This window comes from Rhinolophus hipposideros, assembly GCF_964194185.1.
Source record: "Rhinolophus hipposideros genome assembly, chromosome: 7".
NCBI lineage: Eukaryota > Metazoa > Chordata > Mammalia > Chiroptera > Rhinolophidae > Rhinolophus > Rhinolophus hipposideros.
In genome coordinates, this window is record NC_138053.1 from 52516358 (window position 1) to 52540068 (window position 23711).

General features: G+C 36.0%; 2 protein-coding genes across 5 annotated transcripts in view; one reads left to right on the top strand and one right to left on the bottom strand.

The window, feature by feature from the left end:
• Window positions 1–2466, bottom strand: part of POLK (DNA polymerase kappa) — a 63606-nt gene extending 61140 nt beyond the window's left edge. For all 3 annotated transcript variants that reach the window (XM_081053207.1, XM_081053205.1, XM_081053208.1), the window contains exon 1: window positions 2348–2466. The gene's annotated coding sequence lies outside the window, so the exon portion shown is untranslated. The remainder of the gene's footprint in view (window positions 1–2347) is intronic.
• Window positions 2463–23711, top strand: part of CERT1 (ceramide transporter 1) — a 94676-nt gene continuing 73427 nt past the window's right edge. The window contains exons 1-3 of one of the 2 annotated variants that reach the window (XM_081053211.1): window positions 2463–2493; window positions 2728–3136; window positions 8926–9060. In XM_081053211.1, coding sequence (XP_080909337.1) covers window positions 3041–3136; window positions 8926–9060 — 231 coding nt within the window. In that variant the 5' untranslated portion in view covers window positions 2463–2493; window positions 2728–3040. Of the gene's footprint in view, window positions 2494–2579; window positions 3137–8925; window positions 9061–23711 lie in introns of those variants that run through there. The other variant, XM_081053210.1, reaches the window with a different exon arrangement.

Here is a 23711-nt window from a genome sequence, read left to right on the forward strand (position 1 = left end):
CCAAAGCTAAGACTTAATATAGTAAAGATGTCATTTTCTTCATAAATTAAGTGCATTCTCAATCCAAATCCCCATAGAGTTTTCCATGCAATTTGACAAGCTGTTCTAAAATTCATCTGGAAGAGAAGATACACAAAAATATCCAAATGAAAAAGAATATCAGGAGAATTTTGGTACTATATATATGGAAATTGTATAAAGTTAAATAATTAAATCAGTGTGGTATTAGCATAGTAAGTATAGACAAATAGAACAACAAAAAAGAATGGAGTCCAGAAATAGACCTATATATATGGAGATTTTGCATATCACATAAACATAATGGTAAGAATAGACTATTCACTAAAGTGTTGGACCAAGTCGCTGTCCGTAAAAAACAATTAAATTCCTACCTCATTCCATATACAAAAATAAATCCCAGGTGGATTCATGTTCTAAAAGTAAAAAACCAACATACAAACAAAAACTACCAAGTGAGAAAATATAGAACATTTGTAAGAGGGTTGGAGAAGGCTCTAAGTAAGACAGAAAACTCAGAAGTCATCACTCTCACTATAAAATAAAGAGAAAGTGCATGTATTTTATTCTTGTATTGCAGTTTCTTCACGTCAACAGTAATGAAGTGAATTCCAGCCTCTAATGTGGTATTGTAATCAGTACACAAAAATATTTGTAAAATTAAAAAACAATTTAAATAGTCTTACAAGCTTAGAGGAAGATTGTGGCAAAAATATCTTTTTTTAAAAGGCAATTTCTCTCATATTAATATTAAATACAATGAAACAATTTCCTACGGAGTAAGCGGACACCTTAATGATCTAGGAGCTAGTAGTTGTGATCTAAGTGCGGGAGGTTACAGCCACACACAACTTAGAAATGTATAAAATACAATAGAAAGTTCAATTTAAAGATAAACATATACTATTCTCTCCTTGTGAATTCTTCAACAATTCACAATCATTTGCTCAGGACTAATGACATTTTAACACCTACAACTTAAAAACCTTAATTGCTATGGTATTCAACATTCTAAAGAAATAATTCAGTAATTCCATAAAGAGGAAAAAATGCACTACGTGGGTTTTTTCTTTTTTCTCTTTTGAATGACAACCTTGGGATTATGTTTTCATTAACACGTTGACAAAGTGTTTTCAAAAGCTTTATCTCAAGATTTTATTCATCTTAATGGCTTTCAATTAGCACTTGATTTCACAATGAAAAACAATTTGTAATCTATTTACAACAGATTCTGCATCTATAAGTGTCAATCTTGGAATGGAAGAGAGGAACTTCTCAGAGATACGACCTATCATTCCTTTTTTTCCCCTGAAGATCCCAGTGAGATCGCCTCTGTCCCTATCAGACTTATTTCTGGCCACTGTGCCTTTTCCAGGAAACTCAAAATTTCACTCCTATCTTCTCGTCTCTGCAGTAAGTATTTTTTTTCTGTTTTAATAACGAATTTTACTGTTGGCAATTATTAAGAAATTGACAAGACTGTAAAAGCAACAAACAGAGGAAAGACCTTAAGCTAGCTACAAAGTTAAAGATCTAGAAGTCATCCTTACAATGTCTGCAAAAAGACTAGATAAGATCTGTTAGATCTTCTTTTGGTCTTTCCACTAATTCTGGTCTTAAAACAAAGCTAGCCTATGACCTCATCCCTTAGTATTCAACAAGACTCCTGCACTTTGGTCATTCTCAGAGAAAAAAGCTTATAACTTTTCTATCTTTCATAGAGAGGTAGGTCGGTAGAGATGGTTAACCTGGGTGTCAGGAAGATACTCATTTACAACCAAGAGAAAACTCCAGGCTATCATGTCACACTCTATTTTACTTTAAAAACTTCAAACGTGATTGAGTCTCTGACATCTTCCACAAAAAATAAAACTGGACATTAACAACGCGAAGCGCTTGCTCTGGTGAGAAGGAACCGAAAATTCTTCCTTCCAAAGAGGGAAACGTCGTGAAGTCTAATTTCTAATGAGCGAGATGAAAGATCTTCAACATTTGCAGAGGTAGTTAGCGGAAAGAAACCCCCTTGTCACTAGAGAGGTCGCAACCCTCTGGCCCGGCGTGGAGACGAAAGCACCCAGTACTCCCCGCCCAGATAAGCAGCGGCAAGATGCTCCCGGGCTTTCGGGAAGCCGCCATGGAAGGCAGGCCCGGCATCCTCAGCAGAGAGCTATCTCAGGTCCGTCCGCGCAAGCCGGGCGGGTTCGTCACAAACACGCCAGGCAGAGAGAGAAGCGCGGCCGAGGGAACCGGTCACGCAACTGTCAAACGAAGCCCACCCATCGCTTGATCGTCCCCAAGGCGACGAGCCTTCCCGGCGCGAAACACTCACCAGTGGCTTCGGGATCGCGACTACAACTCCCAGGAGACCACGCGGAGCCGCGTCCTTCCCAGAATGCAGCACAGCAGCGTCCCCAGCACTACTCCTGTCTCCGCTCCTCCTACTTCTCTGCCCTGCGTCACCCCGGAGGGCCGAAGGTAAGGTGCGGGAGGGACCCCAAGCCTTCGGCGTGCTGCGTCAGACGTTGGCGGGGGGGACGGGGCGGGGACCTGGGGGAGAATGGGAAGACGTAGATGAGGGCAGAGGGGAGGGGAGGGTAAATAGTGGGCCAGGCAGGAAGATGGCGGCGGTAGCGGAGGTGTGAGTGGACCCGGGTCTCTGCAGCTAGATTTTCTCTTCCCTTTTTCCTCCCCCTTCCTTTTCTGTTTGAGATTGGCATCAAGGGAGGTGAGTTCGGGTGGCGGCGCCGGTCGCAGCGCAGCAGTCACGGCAGCGGCGGCGGCTGACGGCTGGAAGGGCAGGCTTCCTTCGCCGCTCGTCTTCCTTCCCGGGTCCGCTCGGTGTCAGGCGCGGCGGCGGCGGCGGCGCGTGGGGCGGACTTCGTACCTTCTCCCGCACCCCCCGGTGCCGGAGCGCGCACTCTTCCCGTTGCCATCCTCCGACGTTTCACTCCGGGGACTGGACGCCTCCTCCGGCGCAGCTCAGGGAGCGGGGGCCGGTCTCCTGCTCGTCTGTCGCGCCTCCATGTCGGACAACCAGAGCTGGAACTCGTCGGGCTCGGAGGAGGATCCGGAGACGGAGTCTGGGCCGCCTGTGGAGCGCTGCGGGGTCCTTAGCAAGGTGTGCAACCCGCGGGGCCAGAGGCCCCCTGCCCAGACTCACCTGCCGCGAGGCGCGCCGCCGAGGCTTGGGGTGGGGCTGGGCGGGAGGCACGGACTGTCCCGGGCGGCGGCTGCGGAGAGGGCCGGCGTGCGTCGCTGAGCGCTGCCGCTGGAGTGCCGGGGCCACGGGTGGGAATGGGGAAGGCGGGGAAGGCGAACTGTCCTCTCTGCCTGCCCTGGGGTCGGCAGCCGCTGAGGACCGGGGAAGCGTGTTCCAACCCCAGATCCAGTTTGGGAGCGGGATGCGCACCAGGACTTGGAACTGAGGGCGGCAGCTGTCCCGGGCATAGGAATCCAGGTTGGGCAACAGCGGCATCCGAAACACTGGGTATGGGAACGATGCAAATCGATGCTCTCAAACGAGGTTAGTCCGGGTGTGCCGAGCAGAATAGGGTTGGGGGATTCCGGGGACGCGGCTGTTTAGACAGCAGCCGGAGCAAGGAGACTTGGTGCTGAAAGCTGAGGGGGTGAACCATGCCAGCCAGGTTAGGTGTAGGGAGAGGGCTCAATGAGATCTTTTGTACTTCTCCCCTCACCCTTTACCCCCGTTCAGAAAAGAGCTATTGAATCGGCCATGTGATAGGTACAAAATTGTCATAGTAACTTGGAGCATATCAGAATGGAGACTGACCTTTAGTTCGGAAAGAAGAGCAATACTTAATAATAAAATATTCTTGCAGTCAGAGGGCCAGCGTAAGGAAATGACGTTACCTCTCCGGTATTTTATAAAACCCCTTTTTCAAAATTTTAGCAAAGCAGTCATTTGTAGGACTTTAAGGCTAATTAGTTAAAATAGATGAGGCCCTTTTTAAGAGGGAAGATGGGTGATCTTTTGCTAGTGCAGGGGGGTTTGGCGGTTTTGTTTGTGTTTGTTTTTTTTCCTTATAGTGTTGCTATGAGAAGATGCATCTTGCCTTTTTTTTCCCTCCACTTCTTTCTCCCTTACTGTTAAACTTTTAGAAATGGATGGAGCTAGCAATTAACCTGCAGAAGGGGGAGGTGGGGCCAGCCTCTCAACAAGCTGGTCATGAGATACTAGGTCATGTGCAGCTCCTGGCTATTAAGAAATCACCCTGCTTCCAGTATACATACTTGGCTTAAGCGTTTGGACATCTTGGAATTGTTTTATGTTAGGTTTTTATATTGTCTACAAAAGGCTGATGAGAAGGGGCCTAAGAAGGGCATGAGTATGTCAGAACTAAGGCTTATAAGTGTTAACCCTTATTTACATAGTAGAACAATTACAGTGTGTGTTAATACTGTGATCATTATTGGAATTTCAGTGAAAGGTTTTCAGTGAACGGAAGCTCTCCAGGCTTTCTTTAAATCCAGGCTTTCTTTAAATGTATCTTGTAATTTAGGAATCTGTATTGATCACATTGTGTAATAAATATACATTTTCAGATGGAATAGTTATGAAATGGGTTCTTTACTTTTCAGTGGTTCTGGTAGTTTCATCACTTTTCTCATTAGATGAGAAGCAGACTTTCAGATTTAGTATTGTGGTAGTGTTAAGTATTTTACAAAACAACTGTGCTTTTGACCTATTGACACTTTTTGGGGATTGTTGTAACTGGTGGAAAGAATCACTAGTGCTCTGAGTATTCACCTTATGCAGAGCAGTGTAATTTATGGTTACATGTAATGTTTTCTGGAAACTTTTTAATCAAGAGTATTTTATGTTTAATACATGTTTTAAAATTTAAAGTAATACATATTTTGAGCCCTTTGTATTCATTTGGTAATTTAAGCACAAATTAGAACTCAGCATCTTTTTTTTTTCCTTCTGTTGAGTAATCTAGGTAAGTCCCACTACCAATTTGATTTGTTTCTTAAACCAGTCCAAAGTTGTTTATTTTTTCCTATATGGTAATATAAAATACATGAAAATACTTATGAAACATCTTTTCTATGGAATTTATTCTTAAGCACGTAGGTTTCAGGAACACTGGATAGACAATAATTCTAGTTTACTCTAACAAATGTCGGGATTAACCATGGTTGGGAAAAGCTTCATGCCTTACTAAGACTTGAGAGCAACTAAAGCCTGAGTGAAATAAATCACATCCAGCTTCTTCTGAATTCTCATCGTTTGAGGTTTGCCATATCTTTTATTTCTCCACACACCTAACTGTTGGCTAAAATTCTGTCCATCTTTAGAGTCCAACTCAAGTACTGTTCTTTCCATGAAGCCTTTTCTTATTTCACCAACCATTCCAGCTGTCCTTCCCTGAATTCCCGTAGCATTTTATTTGTAACTTCTCAGTCTTATTTTAAAAGGTAGGTGGTTTTTTTTCTTTTGAAAATATAGCTTGCTGAACTGATGGGAGCAGAAATCTTGGGTTCTCTTGCAGTGTCTAGCATATTGCCTTGTCTCTCTGTTAAGTGGGAAGAATGAAGGAACTTACAAGGATAGAGAAAGGCAAAAATCTGCCTTCTATGTATAATAGTTTAACGTTTACTGAGTAATGTGTGCTGAAACTTACATAATATATTGGGTCTTGTGTAAGGAAATAATATAAAATTGTGGATGCAGATTGCTGGGACCTCTTCTGTCACTTTGGAAGGAGTCTGTCTATTCTAGTGAGTACTCAGCTGAAGGTTAAGCTTCATTAGCTATGTGGAACTCTGCCTCCAACTTAGAAAGTACTATGTGCCTGGCAGTGTTCTAAGACTGTTCACTTAATCTTAACAAGTCTGAGGTAGAGTTTAACAGAGAAACGGGGTAAGTAACTTGACTATAGTCCCAGTTACTAGCCTTCTGAGGGGCAATAATTGAAAGTGAGGTGGGAATAAGGTATGCCAAGCTAAACAATTTATAGGTAATGGGGAGTTGTTCATGTAAGTTTTGGAGCTGAAGTTTCAATGAGATTAATATGTAAGATAAGTAAGCAAACATGCTTACTAAAAAAATAAGATTATGTAAGTTATGAAATAAAAAGCAGAAGATACTAGAGGTAAGATTATCGAGCCTTCTTAGAAATCCAGGAACCTAATAATTTGATTGGATTAATTGAAAATAGAGAGGGGAGGCAAATGTAAAGGTTTAATATGAAGGAAAGATGAATAGGAGCAGGTGATGGGCTCTAAAGATTGAGAAGGAACCATCAGTTATTGAGTATCTCCTATGAATATAGTAGGCATCTTCATGATTTTATTCAGCCATTCAAATAACCAGCAAAGGAACTGAAGCTCACAAAAGTTAAATAGCTTGTCAAAACTCCTCACACAACTAGTAAAGCAGTTGAGTCTCTGATTTTGTATTCCCTACTCTGTTCATACAATACACAAACCCTTAGCCAGGTTTGTGTCTGAATGACTGCAGAAGTCAAGGAAATAGTCTTCAACTAATAGTCCAGAAGTCAAGGAAATAGGAACATAGGGAGTAAGTGCACCTGACAGGAGAAGGTAAATTCAATTTTGTATGTAGCATCATTATTTCAAGTTGGAGCCTAAGTGGTGGTAAGTTGCAGGGAGTTAGAAATAAGAAAATGGTGATTAGGGAGTCCGTAGGAAAGAATGAGTTAAATTGCCAGCAGGCTGAGCTCTCAGGGAGGGAGTTGTAAAGATGGGGCTTAGATTTAAGACCTGAACCATCTCAAATATGCTGAATTAGGGAACAGGAAAGTGAAGATTTCTCAGTGGGTAAAGAGCCTGAGCCAGTGCACTATGTGTGTTTTTAACAATCCATTTTGAATTAGTTTTTGGCAGATAGTTTTGGAATTGTCTATACTTAAAACCTCTAGAGCATAAAAATATGCAAAATCAAGAATTCCATAGAGGATGGATTTCTGCTGTTGCAAGTTTATTGATTGTGATCAGTGTGCAGCAAGACTTTAGCAACACAGAAACCGTTTATATGAACTAGAAACAGATAATCCAAGTATGTTTTTGAAAACCAGTTTCATATTTGTACTATTACTTTGGGGTTTAAAAAATGGATCTCAGGGAAACTTGAAAAATAACTATTTTAAATATGAAATACTGAGTTCTGTGAGGAAAAAAGAAAGTTGACACAGACTTACTAAAGATTAATGATCTAGTATTTTTACTTTGATGTAGTTACGAACATCAGAAATCTTCCTATAGGAATAACTTAACAGCAGAAGTACAGTTTTGGCCATGATAGGCTTCATACTTCTGTTGATTTAGAAGGTTTCATGCATTACTTGTTGTAGGAGAATGAGAGCCTATAACCAAACTTAACATTTCTATTGAATATGTTAATTATGGCAAGGACCAAAACAATTTAAGATGGTGAGGAGGAGAGGATGAAAGCACACAAAGAACAAAGAATAATTTTTTAAATTAATTTTTTTATTGAGGTAACATTAGTTTATAACATAAATTACAGGTGTACAACATTATAATTCAGTGTCTGCATACTCTAGTGCATGCTCACCATTAAAAGTATAAATAAATTCTGTTCATTACCATATATTTGGATCCCCTTGACCCATTTCTCTCTCCCTGCACCTTCCTTCCCCTCTGGTAACCACCATTCTGAAATCTATGAGTTTGTTTTTGTTTGTTTTGTTAGTTCAGTTTGTTTTGTCAGTTCATTTGTTACTTTTTTGTTTTATATTACACATATTAGTGAATCATGTGATTTTGTCTTTTTCTGTCTGACTTATTTCACTTAGCGTAATACACTCAAGATCCATCCATGTTGTTGCAAAAAGCAAGATTTCGTGTGTGTATACACCACATCTTTATCTATTCATCCATCAGTGGATACTTAGGTTGTTTCACTATTATAGCTATGCAAATAATACTGCAATGAACATATGGGTACATATATCTTTTCAAATTAATGTTATTCTTCCGATAAATACCCAGAAAAGGAATTGCAGGATCATATGGTAATTCCACTCTTAATTTTTTGAGGAGCCTCCATTCTGTTTTCCATAATGGTGGTTCCAATTTACATTCCCACCAACAGTGTATGAGGGTTCCCTTTCTCTACAAACTTTCCAGCACTTGTTATTTCTTGTCTTTTTGATAATAGCCGTTCTAACAGGTGTGAGGTAGTATCTCATTGTGGTTTTGATTTGCATTTCCCTTACAATGATGTGGCCATCTTTTCATATGCCTGTTGGTCATCTGTATGTCTTCCTTGGAAAATGTTCAGATCCTCTGCCCATTATTTAATCGAGTTGTTTTTGGTATTGAGTTCTAGGAGTTCTTTATATTTTTTTTGATATTAACCTTTTGTTGAAGGTATCATTTGCAAATACCTTTTACCATTTGGTGGGTTGTCTTTTTTTTTTTTTTTTTTTAACACATGCCCTGAATTTATTTCCTGGTAAATGCAATGTTAAAACCAGATTTAGACATTACCTGAATATTACCAGATTTAGACATTACCATTGCTCTACCAGGTTGTCTTTTTGTTTTGTTGATTTCCTGTGCTATGCAGAAACAAAGAATTTTTCAAATGAAATCTATTTCTGTTGTACTCCTCAAATGTTAGAAGAAAGTTTTATATTTTATTTATATCTATTTTTATTTATTATATATATTTGTATATATAAATTTATGTATATATAATTTTGTAAGAATTACTGAAAATCATACAATCTAGAAAACATCAACTTTCCCCTTTTTATAGTCATTTTTACTGTTTATAATTACATTTGAACTTTTCACATTTTGCTTTTAAAGTTAGATTCATTGCTATTTCAGAAAATTTGGATTTCTAAAATACTGACTTTTTTTGTTTGTTTTCTTCTCCCCTCTTTCCCCCAGTGGACAAACTACATTCATGGGTGGCAGGACCGTTGGGTAGTTTTGAAAAATAATACTCTGAGTTACTATAAATCTGAAGATGAGACAGAGTATGGCTGCAGAGGATCCATCTGTCTTAGCAAGGCTGTCATCACGGTAAGTTTTGTTCTCATTCAACAAATAATATATAAATAAATAAATGAGCATCAACTACACACTGGGAACTGTTCTAAGTGCTTGGCATACATCTGTGAACAAAGTAGATAAATATTATTGCCCTTGTGGAGCATACAGTCTAATACTTTTCTTCCATAAAGCTATTTTAGAGTGTTTATTACTGCATACTATTAATAATGACATGTAATTATCTACTTGGTATAGCAAGCACTTAATGCCTTCAGAAAGAAAGATGTTGGAAGGCTTCATATCTATTGAGATTGGGACAGTTACTTTGGTAGGTTGTTGAAACGATTAAAGCAGGAAAATTTTTAAAAAAACATAGCATTTAAAAATTCTAACTTAAAATATATAAACCTATGTTTACTTGCCAACAACTCTTTTTTTTTAATTTTTATTTTTTAATTTATTGGGGTGACAATTGTTAATGAAATGCCAACAACTTTTTGATGTAGAGTGAACACTATCTCTTTGAATATAACGTTGAGAGAAGTTGTTCTTGTGTAAACTATATCCATAATGCATGATTTGCAATTTCCAGTTTTGATTTCTCTACAGGGAGAATAAAAGTTTAAAGATACTTTTGAAAAACCCTAAATATAGATTCTTGCTGGCTCTTTATGATTTTTCCTCTTATTTTACAGATATCTTACCTTTATCTAATGTAATACCTTTTGAAAGAATGACTCACTTTTATTGAGTAATCACCGTAGTTTATGTAGAAACAAATCTCTATTTGCACTTGTAGTCCATACACTTACATAATATTTAATTAAGTTATGTAAGGAGTGCAACACGTAAACTGGCATAAACAGGTTTGGAAACAACCAACATATAACTCAACTAGTGAGATCAGAAGTGCCAGAATATACTAAAAATAGCATACTGGTTGAGAGTGATCAGCATATCATTGCATATTTAATAAAGGGGTAAAAAAAGTGTTAGTTAAGGCAGGTCAGTTAAATGGAGGTCAATTAAGGTAGCTAATGTAGTTAAAAATCTAACAATGGGGATATTAAAACTTAATCATAGATTTTTACTGATACGTTCAAATAGAATTCACATTATGACAATTTATATTGCTTATAAAAGTAAAAAGTACTTTGGATCTGTGTTGATATCTATATCTGACTTACATATGCTTATGTTACACATTTTTTTAAAAATCTTATATTATTTTCCCATAATTTTTTATACATTCTGCCACTTTTGGACATTCATAGTTTGAAAACAAAAGCTTAGTTGAATATTGAGATGGAAAAACTTAATGGAGGAATTGTTTGGAAGTGTTAAGAAGGAAAACTACTCTCCATTCTTAGGGACAATTTTAAAAAAATATGTTGAACATAAAGGCTCAGTATTTATTTTGATTGGTATGTGGTAGATTATAGTGTATTTTTGAATTGTAGATAGTTTAGTATTTGGGGGTTTTTTGCTTAAGATGGAATGTTACTTATACTAGTGGACAGAATAGTGGCTAGCAATGTACTTTCTTGAAGTGTCTTTCCTACGTTCTTCCTGTCCTTTTGCACATTGACATTTGTTAATTTCAATGCTTGACTGTTTGAAAATAATATGTTAATGGCTGGTGTGAAAATAGGAAGGAATGAAATTTTATCTTTTTTGTTTACTTAGGGTACCATGCTAGTTTATGTGTAGAGTTAAATATAGTTATTCTGTCTTGAATTGTGGTTGATTGTAATAGTGCATCGCTTATTTGAGCAAAAGAAAATTTTTTAATAATCATTCACATTGCGTTTTCTCAGGAAAATATATGTTTTTGTAGAATTTGTTGTTGTTATACCTGTATTTGCATGCAGAACTTTCACTGTGGTACATGGTCAAAGAAATGGGTAGGGAAGTGAAACAACTTGAATACTCTGAAAGGAGAGATTAGGAAGAGACCTCATGGAAGTGTTCACTGGACTAAGTAGCAGTAGAGAAGGTAAAAAGATCAGTGAGGCAGCAGAATCTGAGTGGTAGTCTTAGATACAGTGGAACAGGTGGTAATGAGAAACACTGGCATTTATATTCCTGAATTCCTTCAGCTTTCAATCTGTTCCTTGCTCACAGATCATTGTTATATATTCCAAGCAAATTACTAAATATAACTGAATCTAGTGAGCTTATCAGAATGAAGCTTACAAATAGAAGACCGTGTTTTCCTGAAAATAAGACCTAGCCAGACAGTCAGCTCTAAGAATACATCTTTTGGAGGAAAAAATTAATATAATATAATTAATATTAATATAATAAATATAATACCGGGTCTGTATTGATTTTTGCTCCAAAAGACACATTAGAGCTGATTGTCCAGATAGGTCTTATTTTCAGGGAAAAATGGTATGTACTTGAGTTAAATTTTAAAAATGTGATACTGATCTTTGTTAAGTGGACATCTTTTGCTTTTCTTAAATATGGGCCATTATATATGTCACTTCATCTCTGAAGACAAAGAATAAATATTAATGTTGAATTTGCTCACATGACACTTATGAAATTGATAGTTTTCATATATGCAGAAATCAGGACTTGAAGAGTTGTGACTTTACTATAACCATTCATTAACATACATTAGTGTCTGAGCCCATCTTTTCTGATACAACCTAAATTCATTGTTAGGTCACTCTTTAGTTTAATAATTAAATCATTCTTAATTTATTCAAATAATGTTTTTTGGCTATGTGGTAATAAATTGGGTGAAATACTTTCAAGGAACAAAGCATTCTACAAGAATTTATTTGTTATCTGGAAATTCTTAATATGAAGAGTTGGAAGTGAGTAAGTGAGAAGAAAAACAGTACTCCTTCGCTTTGTGAAAAATGAGCCGTCTGTGTGGAGAATAAATGTTTGTAGAAAGAGAGTTGAATGTCTCGATTATTAGTTTAATAGTTATTTGCTTACGACCCAGTCCCTGCTACAAAACTTGCCATATACCATGTTTCTTTGAAAATAAGACCTAGCCAGACCATCAGTTCTAATGAAGTATTTAAGCTCTTCTTTTTTGTGGGGGAAGTGCAGGGAGACATTTAGATAATGTCTAATTTTGTTTTACTACAAACATTGGAACAAACACATATTAAAATTTTCTGTATAGTTATTGACAATGCTCTTTCAAAAGAATACTCTTTCAAAAGAATACCACTTTTCACTCTTAACAATAGTGTATGAGTGTTTCTATTTCTCCATACCCTCAAGTATTTGAAGACATTGGAGTTTGGTAAATGTTAAAGTATTTGTCGAAATGCTAGACAAAAATGGTATCTTATTTTAAATTGCACTTTTTATTCATGAGGTTGAGTAACTTCATATGTTCATAACCCATTTACATTTTTTTCCTCTTCCAATTGCTTATTCATCTCTTTGCACATTTCTTTCCTTATTGATTTGTAAAAGCTCTCTATATCATGATAATCGGCCTATTGTCATGTTTGTTGCAAATATTTCCCAGGTTGTCATTTCCCTATTCTTGTTTTACAGTCTTTTTAAGCCTTACAGAAATTTAAAATTTTTACATACCCTTGTTGATTTTTTTCTTTATGGTGTCTTTATTTAGTTGTGCTTATATAGGTGTTTCCCGTCAAAGACTATTACTCTAAATAAATATAGCTATATTTTCAACTATATAGCAAATTAAACTATATTTACATTTGAATTTTGATTCCTGTGGGAGTTACTTTAGTGTAAGGAGTGATCTGGCGATTTAGCTTTTTATTTTTTTTCCAAATGACTAACCATGTATTGTAGTACTATTAATTGAATAACACACCTTTTCTCTCTTGGTTTGAAATGTCACCTTTATTATATTTTATGTTTATTGAGGTTGTTTCTTGACTCCTCTTCAATTGGTTTGTCTATTCCTTCTTTTTGTACCGTGTTTAAAATTGTATTGCTAATAGTTCATCAACCAATTCCTTAAACTGCTAAAGATCCCTTTGTGTAGATTAAAGAAGTAGTTTATTTGCAGTTACTGAGATTAGAAGATGTTTTAAAAATTAGGTAGAGATTTTTTTGTTTAATGGAAATAAATAGTAATGCCTTTAGAAATAGTATGCCTAAATTCTGTATTCCCAAATCTCACCTTAGGCATCTGACTTTGTATACCAAATATTTTGTAGAACTTCTTTAGTTACTAAATGAGTGGAATTCCTATAATTCTTAACATAGGTTGGTTATAGAGAAATTTATTCACCAATTTCATGTTTTAATATTTTCAGAAGGAAAACTGAAAGGCAGTAAAAATCTTTATTGTTTTATTTTTAAAAATTCAAAGCCAAATAGCTTTAGGTAACTAAGGGTTGGAAGAGAAGTAGTTGGAAGACCCTGACAAACTTAAAGAAGCCGAAAGAGATGTAAAAGCAAGGGAAGTGTTCAAAATTGAAGAGAATCATAAAAATAAATAAAAAATTTTTAAAGTGCCAAATTAAGAGTAGTCAGATCGAAAAAGTTTTTGAATGTGGAATTATAAAATAAAATGTTATGATATAGAATGATGTTCATCAAATTGGGTGTCACCAAAGATGAGTATTGCCATGAATAATTTTTATATAAGGAAGTGTTCAAATTGAAGAGAACCATAAAAATAAATAAATTTTTTTAAAGTGCCAAATTAGGAGTGGTCAGATCTGAAAAGTTTATTTATTTATTTATTTATTTATTTATTGGGGTGACAATTGTTAGTGAAATTACATAGATTTCAGATGTACAATTCTGTAATACATCATCTATAAATCCCATTGTGTGTTCACCACCCAGAGTCGGTTCTCCTTCCATCACTATGTATTTGATCCCCCTTACCCTCATCTTCCCACCCTCCACCCCCCTTACCCTCTGGTAACCACTAAACTATTGTCTGTGTCTATGAGTTTTTGTTTCTCATTTTCTAAAAAGTTTTTGAGTTGTGGAATTGTAAAATAAAATGTTATGATATAGAATGATGTTCATCAAATTGGATATCACCAAAGATGAGTATTGCCATGAATAATTTTTATATAAACAACTCCAGATTAATAAGAAATCCAAGAGTTGGCCTTTTATCAAGTATGTAATTTTGCTATATTGAACTATATTAGTAAGGAAGGAAGAAAGGAAGGCATATGCCACATGTAAAAGCACTAGATGAGATACAAGTTGATAATTCTTCTCATTTGAGGAGCATTTGCCAGTGAATTTCTAAAGAAATTAGAATCTTACACTAGTAAGATTAATGCCTTGAGAAACTAGTATCTATTTAGCAGTTCATTTGGAAATGCTGTCTTCCATCTTTAGGTAACTTGAATGTAACTCTAATACTGTAATTTGAATAATTTGAATATAGTAGGAAATATTTAAAATATTTGCTAAGAAGTTTTGGAAGAAGGAAAATAACAAAAGGATACCTGTTAAAGTGTAGGACCTAGCATGTTGAAATAACTTACTCCAAATTATATCATTACAAAATGTGTTAGTTTGCTAGTGTTACAATTTAACAAAGTACCTCAAACTGGGTGGTTTAAAGAACAGAAATTTATTGCCCACAATTCTGGAGCATAGCAGTCCAGATTAAGGCATTGTTAGGGTTGGTTCCTTCTGTTGCTTTTGGTGATTTGCTCCCAATCTTTGGTGTTCTTTGGCTTATAGATAGATGTATTACTCCAGTCTCTGCATTCGTGTTCATATAGCCTTCTCCCTGTGTATGTATCTGTGTTCCAAATTGCCCCTTTTTATAAGGACACCAGTCATATTGGACTAGGAGCCTGTTCTACTCCAGTGTGACCTCCTCATCCTAATTAATTACATCTCCAGTTACCCTATTTCCAAATAAAATCACAGTCTAACGTACACAGACGTAGGGCTTGAGCATATAAATTAGGGAGCACACAATTAAACCTGTAACACAAAGCTTCAGAGTTAAGACTAGAACCCAAGTCTCCTGATTCCCATTTGGTGTTAATCACATGTCACCGAGCATAGGAAAAATGTGTATAGATGCATTTTATTTTATGTTAAGACTTGTAGGAACAGAACTGTTAAATATTTATAAAGCAACTCTTTAAAATTTATGATTTATTATTAACGTCTTGTGTTAAATCTGTAATAAATATGGTCTGTATTTTAGCATTCAAATTTCCTTCAAACAAGGAATATACATAATTTTTTAGATTTGCATGTTTGAAATAGTAATAGGCTTGTTTTCATAGTTTTTCTGAATGTCTTTTAAGCTTCACATACACCAGTTTTTACTTAGTGTTTTTATTTAGCATCTTATCTTAATATCCAAAGTGCTTAAAATATTATTCAAGGGCTCTGAAGTCATATCTACTGTGTTTCCCTGAAAATAGGACCTGGTCTTATATTAATTTTTGCTCCAAAAGACGCATTGGGGCTTACATTCAGGGGATGTCATCCTGAAAAATCATCCTAGGGTTTATTTTCCGGTTAGGTCTTATTTTCGGGGAAATACAGTAAGTTTGGATCTTAGCTCTGCTTCTTATGACCAGAGGTACCTTTGTGTAGATTACTAAATTTTTCTGAGCTTCACCTTCCTTAACTGGTTAAAGGTGGGGTGATATTTAGGCATAGGATGATTACGTGTATTGAATGAAATAACATAAAAGCACTTGCACAGTTCTTGGTACATAGTAGGCACTCAAATTTCTTTATTTTGTGAAATGTATGTATTAGAAATAAAGCCTACAGTTTTAAGAAAAGAAAGAGTAGGAGAAGCTGGCAAAGCCTTTTGTTATAGGAGGCAAAGACACAGGTGACTTTTTAGAACCAGGATATGTGGCACGTCATATTTGAACAGATTCTCATGCATTTCCTATAAGCATGTTCCATCTACCAAGTGGTTTATTTCAGTGTGTGTGTGTGTGTGTGTGTGTGTGTGTGTAAGTGTGTGTAAGTATAAGCAGTTAACTTTATATGTGCTTACTGCATGTTCCTGACAGACTGTTTTTACCTTGTTCCACTGTCTGTTGGTTGTTTTTTTTAATGGCATGTCGTACCTTTTTAAAAATCAGATTTATTGAGGTATAATTTATATCAGTAAAATTCACCTTTTTTAAGGGTACAGTTAATAGTTTTCACAAATGTATATACATTCATGTAATCACTACAACAATCAGGATATAGACAATTTCCATCACCCCAGAAAGTTCTCTTACCCTTTAGTAGTTACCCCTCCCCCATCCCAACCTCTGGCAACTACTGTTATTGTAGTTTTGCCTTTTCCAGAATGTTATATAAATGGAATCATACAGTATGTAGCATTTTGTGTCTGGATTTTCATTTAGCATAATGCTTTTGAGTAATTCATGTTGCTTGTATCTCCAACTTGTTCCTTTTTATTACTGAGTACTATTCCACTGAATAGATGTACCATAGTTTATTCATTCACCACTTAATGAATATGTATTTGTTTCTAATTTTGGGCTACCATAAGACTGCTATAAACATTCACATATAGGGTTTGAGTAAATACACCTTTTTTCTTTTGAGTAGATCCCTAGGAATGGGATTCCTGGGTCTTATGGTAAATGTAAGTTTAACTTTGTAAGAAATTGCCAAACTGTTTTCCAAAGTGGCAGTACCATTTTATATTCCCTACCAACAATGTTTGAGAATTCCAGTTGCTCAACATTTTTGTCAGCACGTGCTTTTTTTCTTTATCTGAACATTTCTAGCATGTATACAGTGATAACTCATTGTTTCAATTTGCATTTTCCTACTAACTAATGATGTTAAATGTCTTTTAATCTTCTTGTTATTTGTATCTCTTTGGTTTCTCTTTGGTTATTTGTATCTCTTTGGTTATTTGTATCTCCAAATCTTTTGTTTCTGTCTTCTTAATATTGAGTTATTAAAGTTCTTTATATATTCCAGATACCATAATTTTTATCAAACTTATGTATTTTATCATCAAACATGTGTTTGGCAAATATTTTTTCTCAGCCCAGCAGATTGATTGATTTTTGTCTATAAAAATCATAATCAGGGCCGGCCCGGTGGCGCAGGCGGTTAGAGCTCCGTGCTCCTAACTCCGAGGGCTGCGGGTTCGATTCCCACATGGGCCAGTGGGCTCTCAACAAAACAAAAAAAAAAAAAAATCATAATCAGAAAATTGTATATGAATGCATAGTTTACTGACTTTTTGCTCTTGAATTCTTAGGAGCCCTTAAAGGCTGTTAATTTCCTAGTGTAGTTTACAAAGATACCAACGCTATTGTTAGTTTTTTTTCTAGGTTATTTTAGAGGCAACGTTTCTCAACAATTTTTTTAAATTTTGGTTTGGGTTTACAGTGGCATACTGTTGTTTAATTAAAGTAACAAAGCCTTAGATTTTAAATTACCTCCTAACAACTCATCATGTGGTGAAGTCACCAGGGAAGTTTTCACTGATGTTGAGTTTCTGCATTGTAGTGAGTGCTATGTAGGTTTGACCTCTGTCATCTCTTCACTAAAGGAAGGAAACCATGGCTGACAGAGAATGAGACATTTCTCTTGGTCCCCGGGTTAGATACTATATGTTATCCAACAAGTATTTCTTTTAAAAATGTACTGTTCCACTAGTGAGGATACATCACTTTTAAAAGACCACTTATAAATTTACTATAAGGAACTAAGAGACTAAGAAACCATGACCAGTTGAAGCTCATCCAAAAATTAAGGAGATCTCTAAAGTGATAATGTCTTGAGGGCTGGAGACAGGGTTGGGTAATGATTCCTGGAAACTTACATATAAAGCATAAAGTGAGTTTTCTCCTGTTGTGAAAGACTTCAATTGATTTCATTTGGCTTTTTCAAAATTAGGAAATTCATGCAGGTAAAGGTGATTCTACTTTATCTCCTTCCCCACAAAAAAAAGTAGTAAAGGGATTAAATTTATTTTTAACCCAAAAGGTGAGAAATGCTATCCAATAGAAGATAGCATTTTAGAAGCTGGAAAACACAGGGACAGGGGCTAAGTGAGTTACTACATCTGAGAAACTCACATCCTAAACAATCAGTTGGGAAAGCTTAGAACTAGATTTACATCTTAATCACATAGTACTTTAACAGTACCAGATACCTCTTGAAATAAGAATTTTGGGGTGGAAGTTGTTCAAAGTGAGGATACATTGAATATCAGTTTAAGAAGCAATCAGATCCCCAGATTTTTTTCCTTCACTCTTTCTGGGCAGTTGGTTGATTGCCCCATCCCTCACCTGACAAAAGATGGGAGGTTTATAGAGAAGATAAAGTAGTGGTCTCTGGGCTAAAAAGTAGGGGAATAGGCACTAGAAACAATTGAAAGCCGGGAATCATACTGAATAAAGGGGAATTAAGGGCGGTATGCAAACTGGATACTGAGATCTCACTTCACCACTTCCCATCCCAAGAGTTGTAATGTTTGAACAACAGGAGCACCAGGAAGAGAGAATAGAGAAAAAAGGAATCATCAGTGAAAGAATACAATAAAAATTTATAGAAATAAAGGACATGAGTTTTCACATTGGAAAGGCCAACGAGGGCCCAGCATGATAGTTGAAAAAAGACTCATGTTAAATACACATCTTTGTGGCGAGTCAGACAACTGAGAAGGAAGAAGATCCTGGATGCTTCCAGAGGGAGAAAAAACAGATCACAACAAAGCATAAAAATTCAAAATGACTGTGGACTTCTCAAGAGCAATACTAGAGGGTAAAATGCAATGGGCCATGCCTTCATTTTTCTGAAGAATTATTTTCAACACTGAATTCTGTATCCAGCCAAACAATTAAGCAAATACAAAGTCAGATGAAAGCATTTTAAAATACAAAGGTCTCAAAAAAGTTACTCCTTGTGATTTTTTAAAAGATCTTACTTTAATGATACAGCTCAGATATCTGCCGATGAAATTATGTTTTGAATTTGCTTCAAAATAAACCACTTAAAAGGATGTGTATTGGCAGAAGTGGAGGGTGCAGGGAGGAGTATAGTTAAAACAAGAGTGACCATGAGTTAATGACTGTTGAAGCTAAATAGTGGTATGTGGCGTTCATTATCTTATTTTTTTATTTTTGCATATATTTGAAAATTCCCATAATAAAAAGTAAAATACACAAACATTCAACAAATCTTTCTTGAAAATATGCCACATCAAAACAAGGAAGTATTAAAATAAGAAAGAGGAAGATATGGCAGAGGACTTTGTTCTCAAACTATGATCTCCAGGCCAGTAGCTTCAGCTGTGAACTAGTTAGAAATGCAAATTATCAGGCCCCACCCAAGACCTAATGAATCAGAAACTCTTGAGTAATGAGGTCCAGTGTTCTGTCTCAACAAACCCTCAGTGATTTCGATGCGTACTCAAGTTTGAGAACCATTCTTCTAAAGCAAGGAAAAGAGCTGTGCTCAAGTAAACAACTGATAAGACACGTGGTTTATTACATCTCATTTTCTTAACTGCTTACTCCCTGTGCTTTGATAGTTGATCTGATATTTAAATGAATGGAGTCATACATAAAGGCAAAGAAATTGCTATTGTGCTATTGGTGCTAGCAATCTAAATGGACAATGGATATAAAAGGTTCAGACTTTGGGAAACTGTTAAGTATAGTGATTTTCTCAGAAATGGAATAGTTATGAAACCGAATGAACCTATACCAATTTGACTGCTTGTCTAACTGCTTGAATTGTCCATTATCTATTATAGAATGCCTTTCCCCTCCTCCACTATCAAAAGTCTGTCTTTCCTCTGGGCCTAACCTAGGCCACAACGTTTCAGTGAATTACTCATCTTTTTGTCTTAACTATAAGAAGAAAAAAAAATGGACCGAGCAACTATTACATGGAAAGCATTGTGCTGGGTATTTTGCATGTCCTCTTCTTTAGTCGTCACACTAATCTTATAGCCTAAATTCTACTTTATATTATATATTTAACCTTTTCATATATATGCTTTCACATATGTGCTTTTATCTTGTTTTGTGCCTTTGATTCGTATTACAAGAGAAATAGTAATTGCCCACTTTTATTTCAAGGTGGAAGGATTTCCATTAGTACAATGGTTTCCTAACTTTGGTTTGCATCTAGAATTATATAGACTGCTTATTAAACCAGATTAAAACAGATTTGCAAGTTCAATGTAAAAGTAAATCTTTTGTGGAGGAGACATGAATATTTTCAAATTACTAAATTGTTTTTACTGTTTAGAAGACTTGGAAAGAATCAGTTTTATACACTAAGTTAACGTCATTAAAATATGCTTCGATCATAAAGTAATTATAATCAAATAAGTTCTGGCAAAGTTCTGTAACACTTCAGTAGTGTTACCATTACACAAATATATATTGGGGACTCTGTCATCACATTATTTTGAATGAAGATTTCTTTACTGGATTATGATTCCCAGTGCCTGGCACAACGCTTTCTTTAAAATCTGTCAGTTGAATAATAGCAAATCTTTATATTTTTGGTGTGGATTTGATTTTCAGAAATTGTCAGGTGTCATTCAGAATGATTCAAGAAGATTATTGAAGCAAAATAAAGTTATTTGGGGCCAAAATATATTTTGGGCAGAGTTCAACATCTCAAATGATGTTTGTTTATATTAATTTCCTTGTTAAAATTTCTTTTAGTCTGAAATAGTGCAGTTTTGTCATAATAGGAAACGTATTTGTATGCAGAAGTTTGCTTTTTATGATACTTGGGACAGGTAGATGATCCTCTTATTAATTGTAGGCCACTACCAGAAAATGTTCCATAACAAGTAAACATGGATTTGTTAAAACATGTAACTGAAAATTTAGCATTTTCAGACAAATTAGTATAGACAAATATAGACAAATAACAGTAATATTGTCAGTATCTGTGACTTTTTCACCAACAGAAATTACAAATAATTATATGGCATTACATATATTGCAGATAGCTCAAAATATCGCTACCTGCTACTAGATGTTAATTTGTTAATACTATAAATTAACATATGTATTACTATATCTTAATTAAAAAATTTTTATTATGAACTTTGTATAATTGGTTTCCATTATAACCTTAAGTTTTTTGTTTTGTGCTTTTGAAAACATTGTTCTGAGGAGACCAAAAGTTTCATGAGGTTTGCACAGGCATACATGAATCCCTTTACATTACGCAGGACCAAACAGAACACTTTTCTAGCATTAGAATTTTGTTTGATTTGAATTTATTATTGATGTCTTCAAGTAATTTGAGATGAAAGAATTATTATCTAAATTTCTAAAATGAAATGAAGTATTTCAGGTCCAGTGAAGAAAAGAAAGAATGCATTATACTATCCTCTCTCTTCCAGGTCTCAGGCTCTCCTGGGTTATAAGGTTTTGTATGGTTTGCCTTCTTCTTAAACCTCATCTCTCAGCAGACTCCCTCTCATGGTGTCACCTCCAGTCATGGAATACTTATTTCAGTGTCTTATCTAGACTTGTTCTTTCCTGCCATAAATCTTTGCGTGTGCTTTTTTTTTTTTTTTTTCTGTCTGGAATGTTCTTTCTTTCCTCCTTTGTTCATTTCACGCTTCCTCTCTTGGTTGAGGTATTACTTCGTTGGAAGCCTCCCCAGACTAGGTTACTTCCTTTTATTATAGACTTTTTGAACATGGTGTATCTTTCTTAACTATGGCTTGTTACAGTTGAAGTTTTACATTTCTTGTGTGATGATTTGGTTAATGTGATCTCTGCAAAGTTAAAAACCATGCCAGTTCCTCCCCACCACTGTATCCTCGGTAACTTGAATAGTGCTTGGTAAATCACAGGTGTTCATAAATATGTCACTGGTTGGTTGCTTACATGGATAGATAAACAAATGAATGGATGATTTAGATTATAATTGTTCAGTAGAAATATAATGAGTCACAAATGCAAGCCACATATGTAATAAAAAGTTTTCTAGTCGCCGCATTAAAAAAGGAGACACAAGTGAATTAATTTTAACATAAAATATCCAGCAAAATGTTTTATGTCATCCTAAGATATTGTCATAAAAATTACTGAGATAGTTACATCCTAAGATATAGTCATAAAAATTATTACTGAGATAGTTACATTTTTTTTGTTTTGTACCAAGTCTTCAAAATCCAGTGACAGTTGGTTAGAGCATGAGCTCTGGGCAACAGGGTTGCCAGTTCGATTCCCACATGGGCCAGTGGGTTGCGCCCTCCGCAACTAGAATGAAGACAATGAGCTGCCTCTGAGCTGCCACAGATCTGGGCGGCTGGATGGCTCAGTTAGTTGGAGGGCGTGCTCTCAACCACAAGGTTGCCAGTTCGACTCCCGCAAGGGGTGGTGGGCTGCGCCCCCCCCCCCTTGCAACTAAGGTTGAACAACGGCAACCGGTCTTGAAGCTGAGCTGCACTCTCCACGACTAAGATTGAAAGGCCAACAACTTGACTTGGAGCTGATGAGTCCTGGGAAAAACACACTTCCCCAATAAAGTCCTGGAAATACACACTGTTCCCCAATAAAGTCCTGTTCTCCTTCCCCAATAAAATCGTAAAAAACAAAAAAATCCGGTGAGTATTTTATACTTGTAGTACGTCTCAGTTCAAACTAGCCACACATGGTTAATGACTGCTATATTGGACAGCACAAGGTTAGATGTTAAAGTACATTGAAAATTAGGAAATTGGACTAATAAGAAAAGAAAATTAAGAAATTGGGGCCTGCCTGAATCATGCTGCAGGCTTTATTTAAAAGTAAAAAATTGAAAGCAGGGTTTTGTTTATTCATAAATTCCCAAAATTGAGATAAAAATAAGAGATAAATTACCCAGAGGGTACTCTTTTTTCACATTAAATGAAAAAAGTTGAAACTAATAATGAATCCTTATGATTTGTTTTATTACATATTTTCCTAAAGCTCTGCAAGTTAGCTTTACAAACAATAAAAGAGGAAGGGTTGAGGACGACATTATCCAATTGAGGGCCATGAAGTTATTGAGACTGCCTTGTCTGTTCTCAGGTTTTGTTTTCTTAAACACATTTTCGTGTTTTTATTAAATAGCTTTTGTTGTTTTATCATCTTCTATTACAGAGTGATCTGGGAGGTTTCTTTGGCCAAGTAGTACTGTATGTTAATGAATTTGATCCCACCAAATGTAAGATTCACTATTATTTTATATGTCACATTGCCAATTCTAGTTAATATCATTTGTAAGTCACATCCTTGTTCAGAGATGTAAAAGTGTGTGTTGTGGGGGCATATAATGGGTAAAATGGAGTATTTGAGTAGAAATCTCAAGGAAGAAAAGGAATCAGGGAACGAGCAGCAGTTGTAAAGCCCGGACTGATTGAAGGAAATCTAAGGAGATCTGTGTGGTTGGAGTGGAGTAGACAAGGTGAAGAGTAGTAGAAAAGAAGGCAGACAGGTTGTGGGGTCTGATTGTAGAGAGCCTTGTGGGTCATTTAAAGGACTTTGGCTTTTATGCTGAGTAAGATGGGAAGTTAGTGGAGGCTTGAGCTTGTTTCTAAGACCTCTTGTGTGTAACGAGATCACTTTTGGCTGTTGTGTTAAGAATAGATTGCAGGAGTCAGGGATTGAAGTAGGGAAACAGAATCAGGCAGCCTTAGAAGACTATTGCAAATAATCCAGATGAGAGATGATAGTGGTTTGGACCAGAGTGCAGTGGTGGAGATGATGAGAAGTGATTGGATTCAG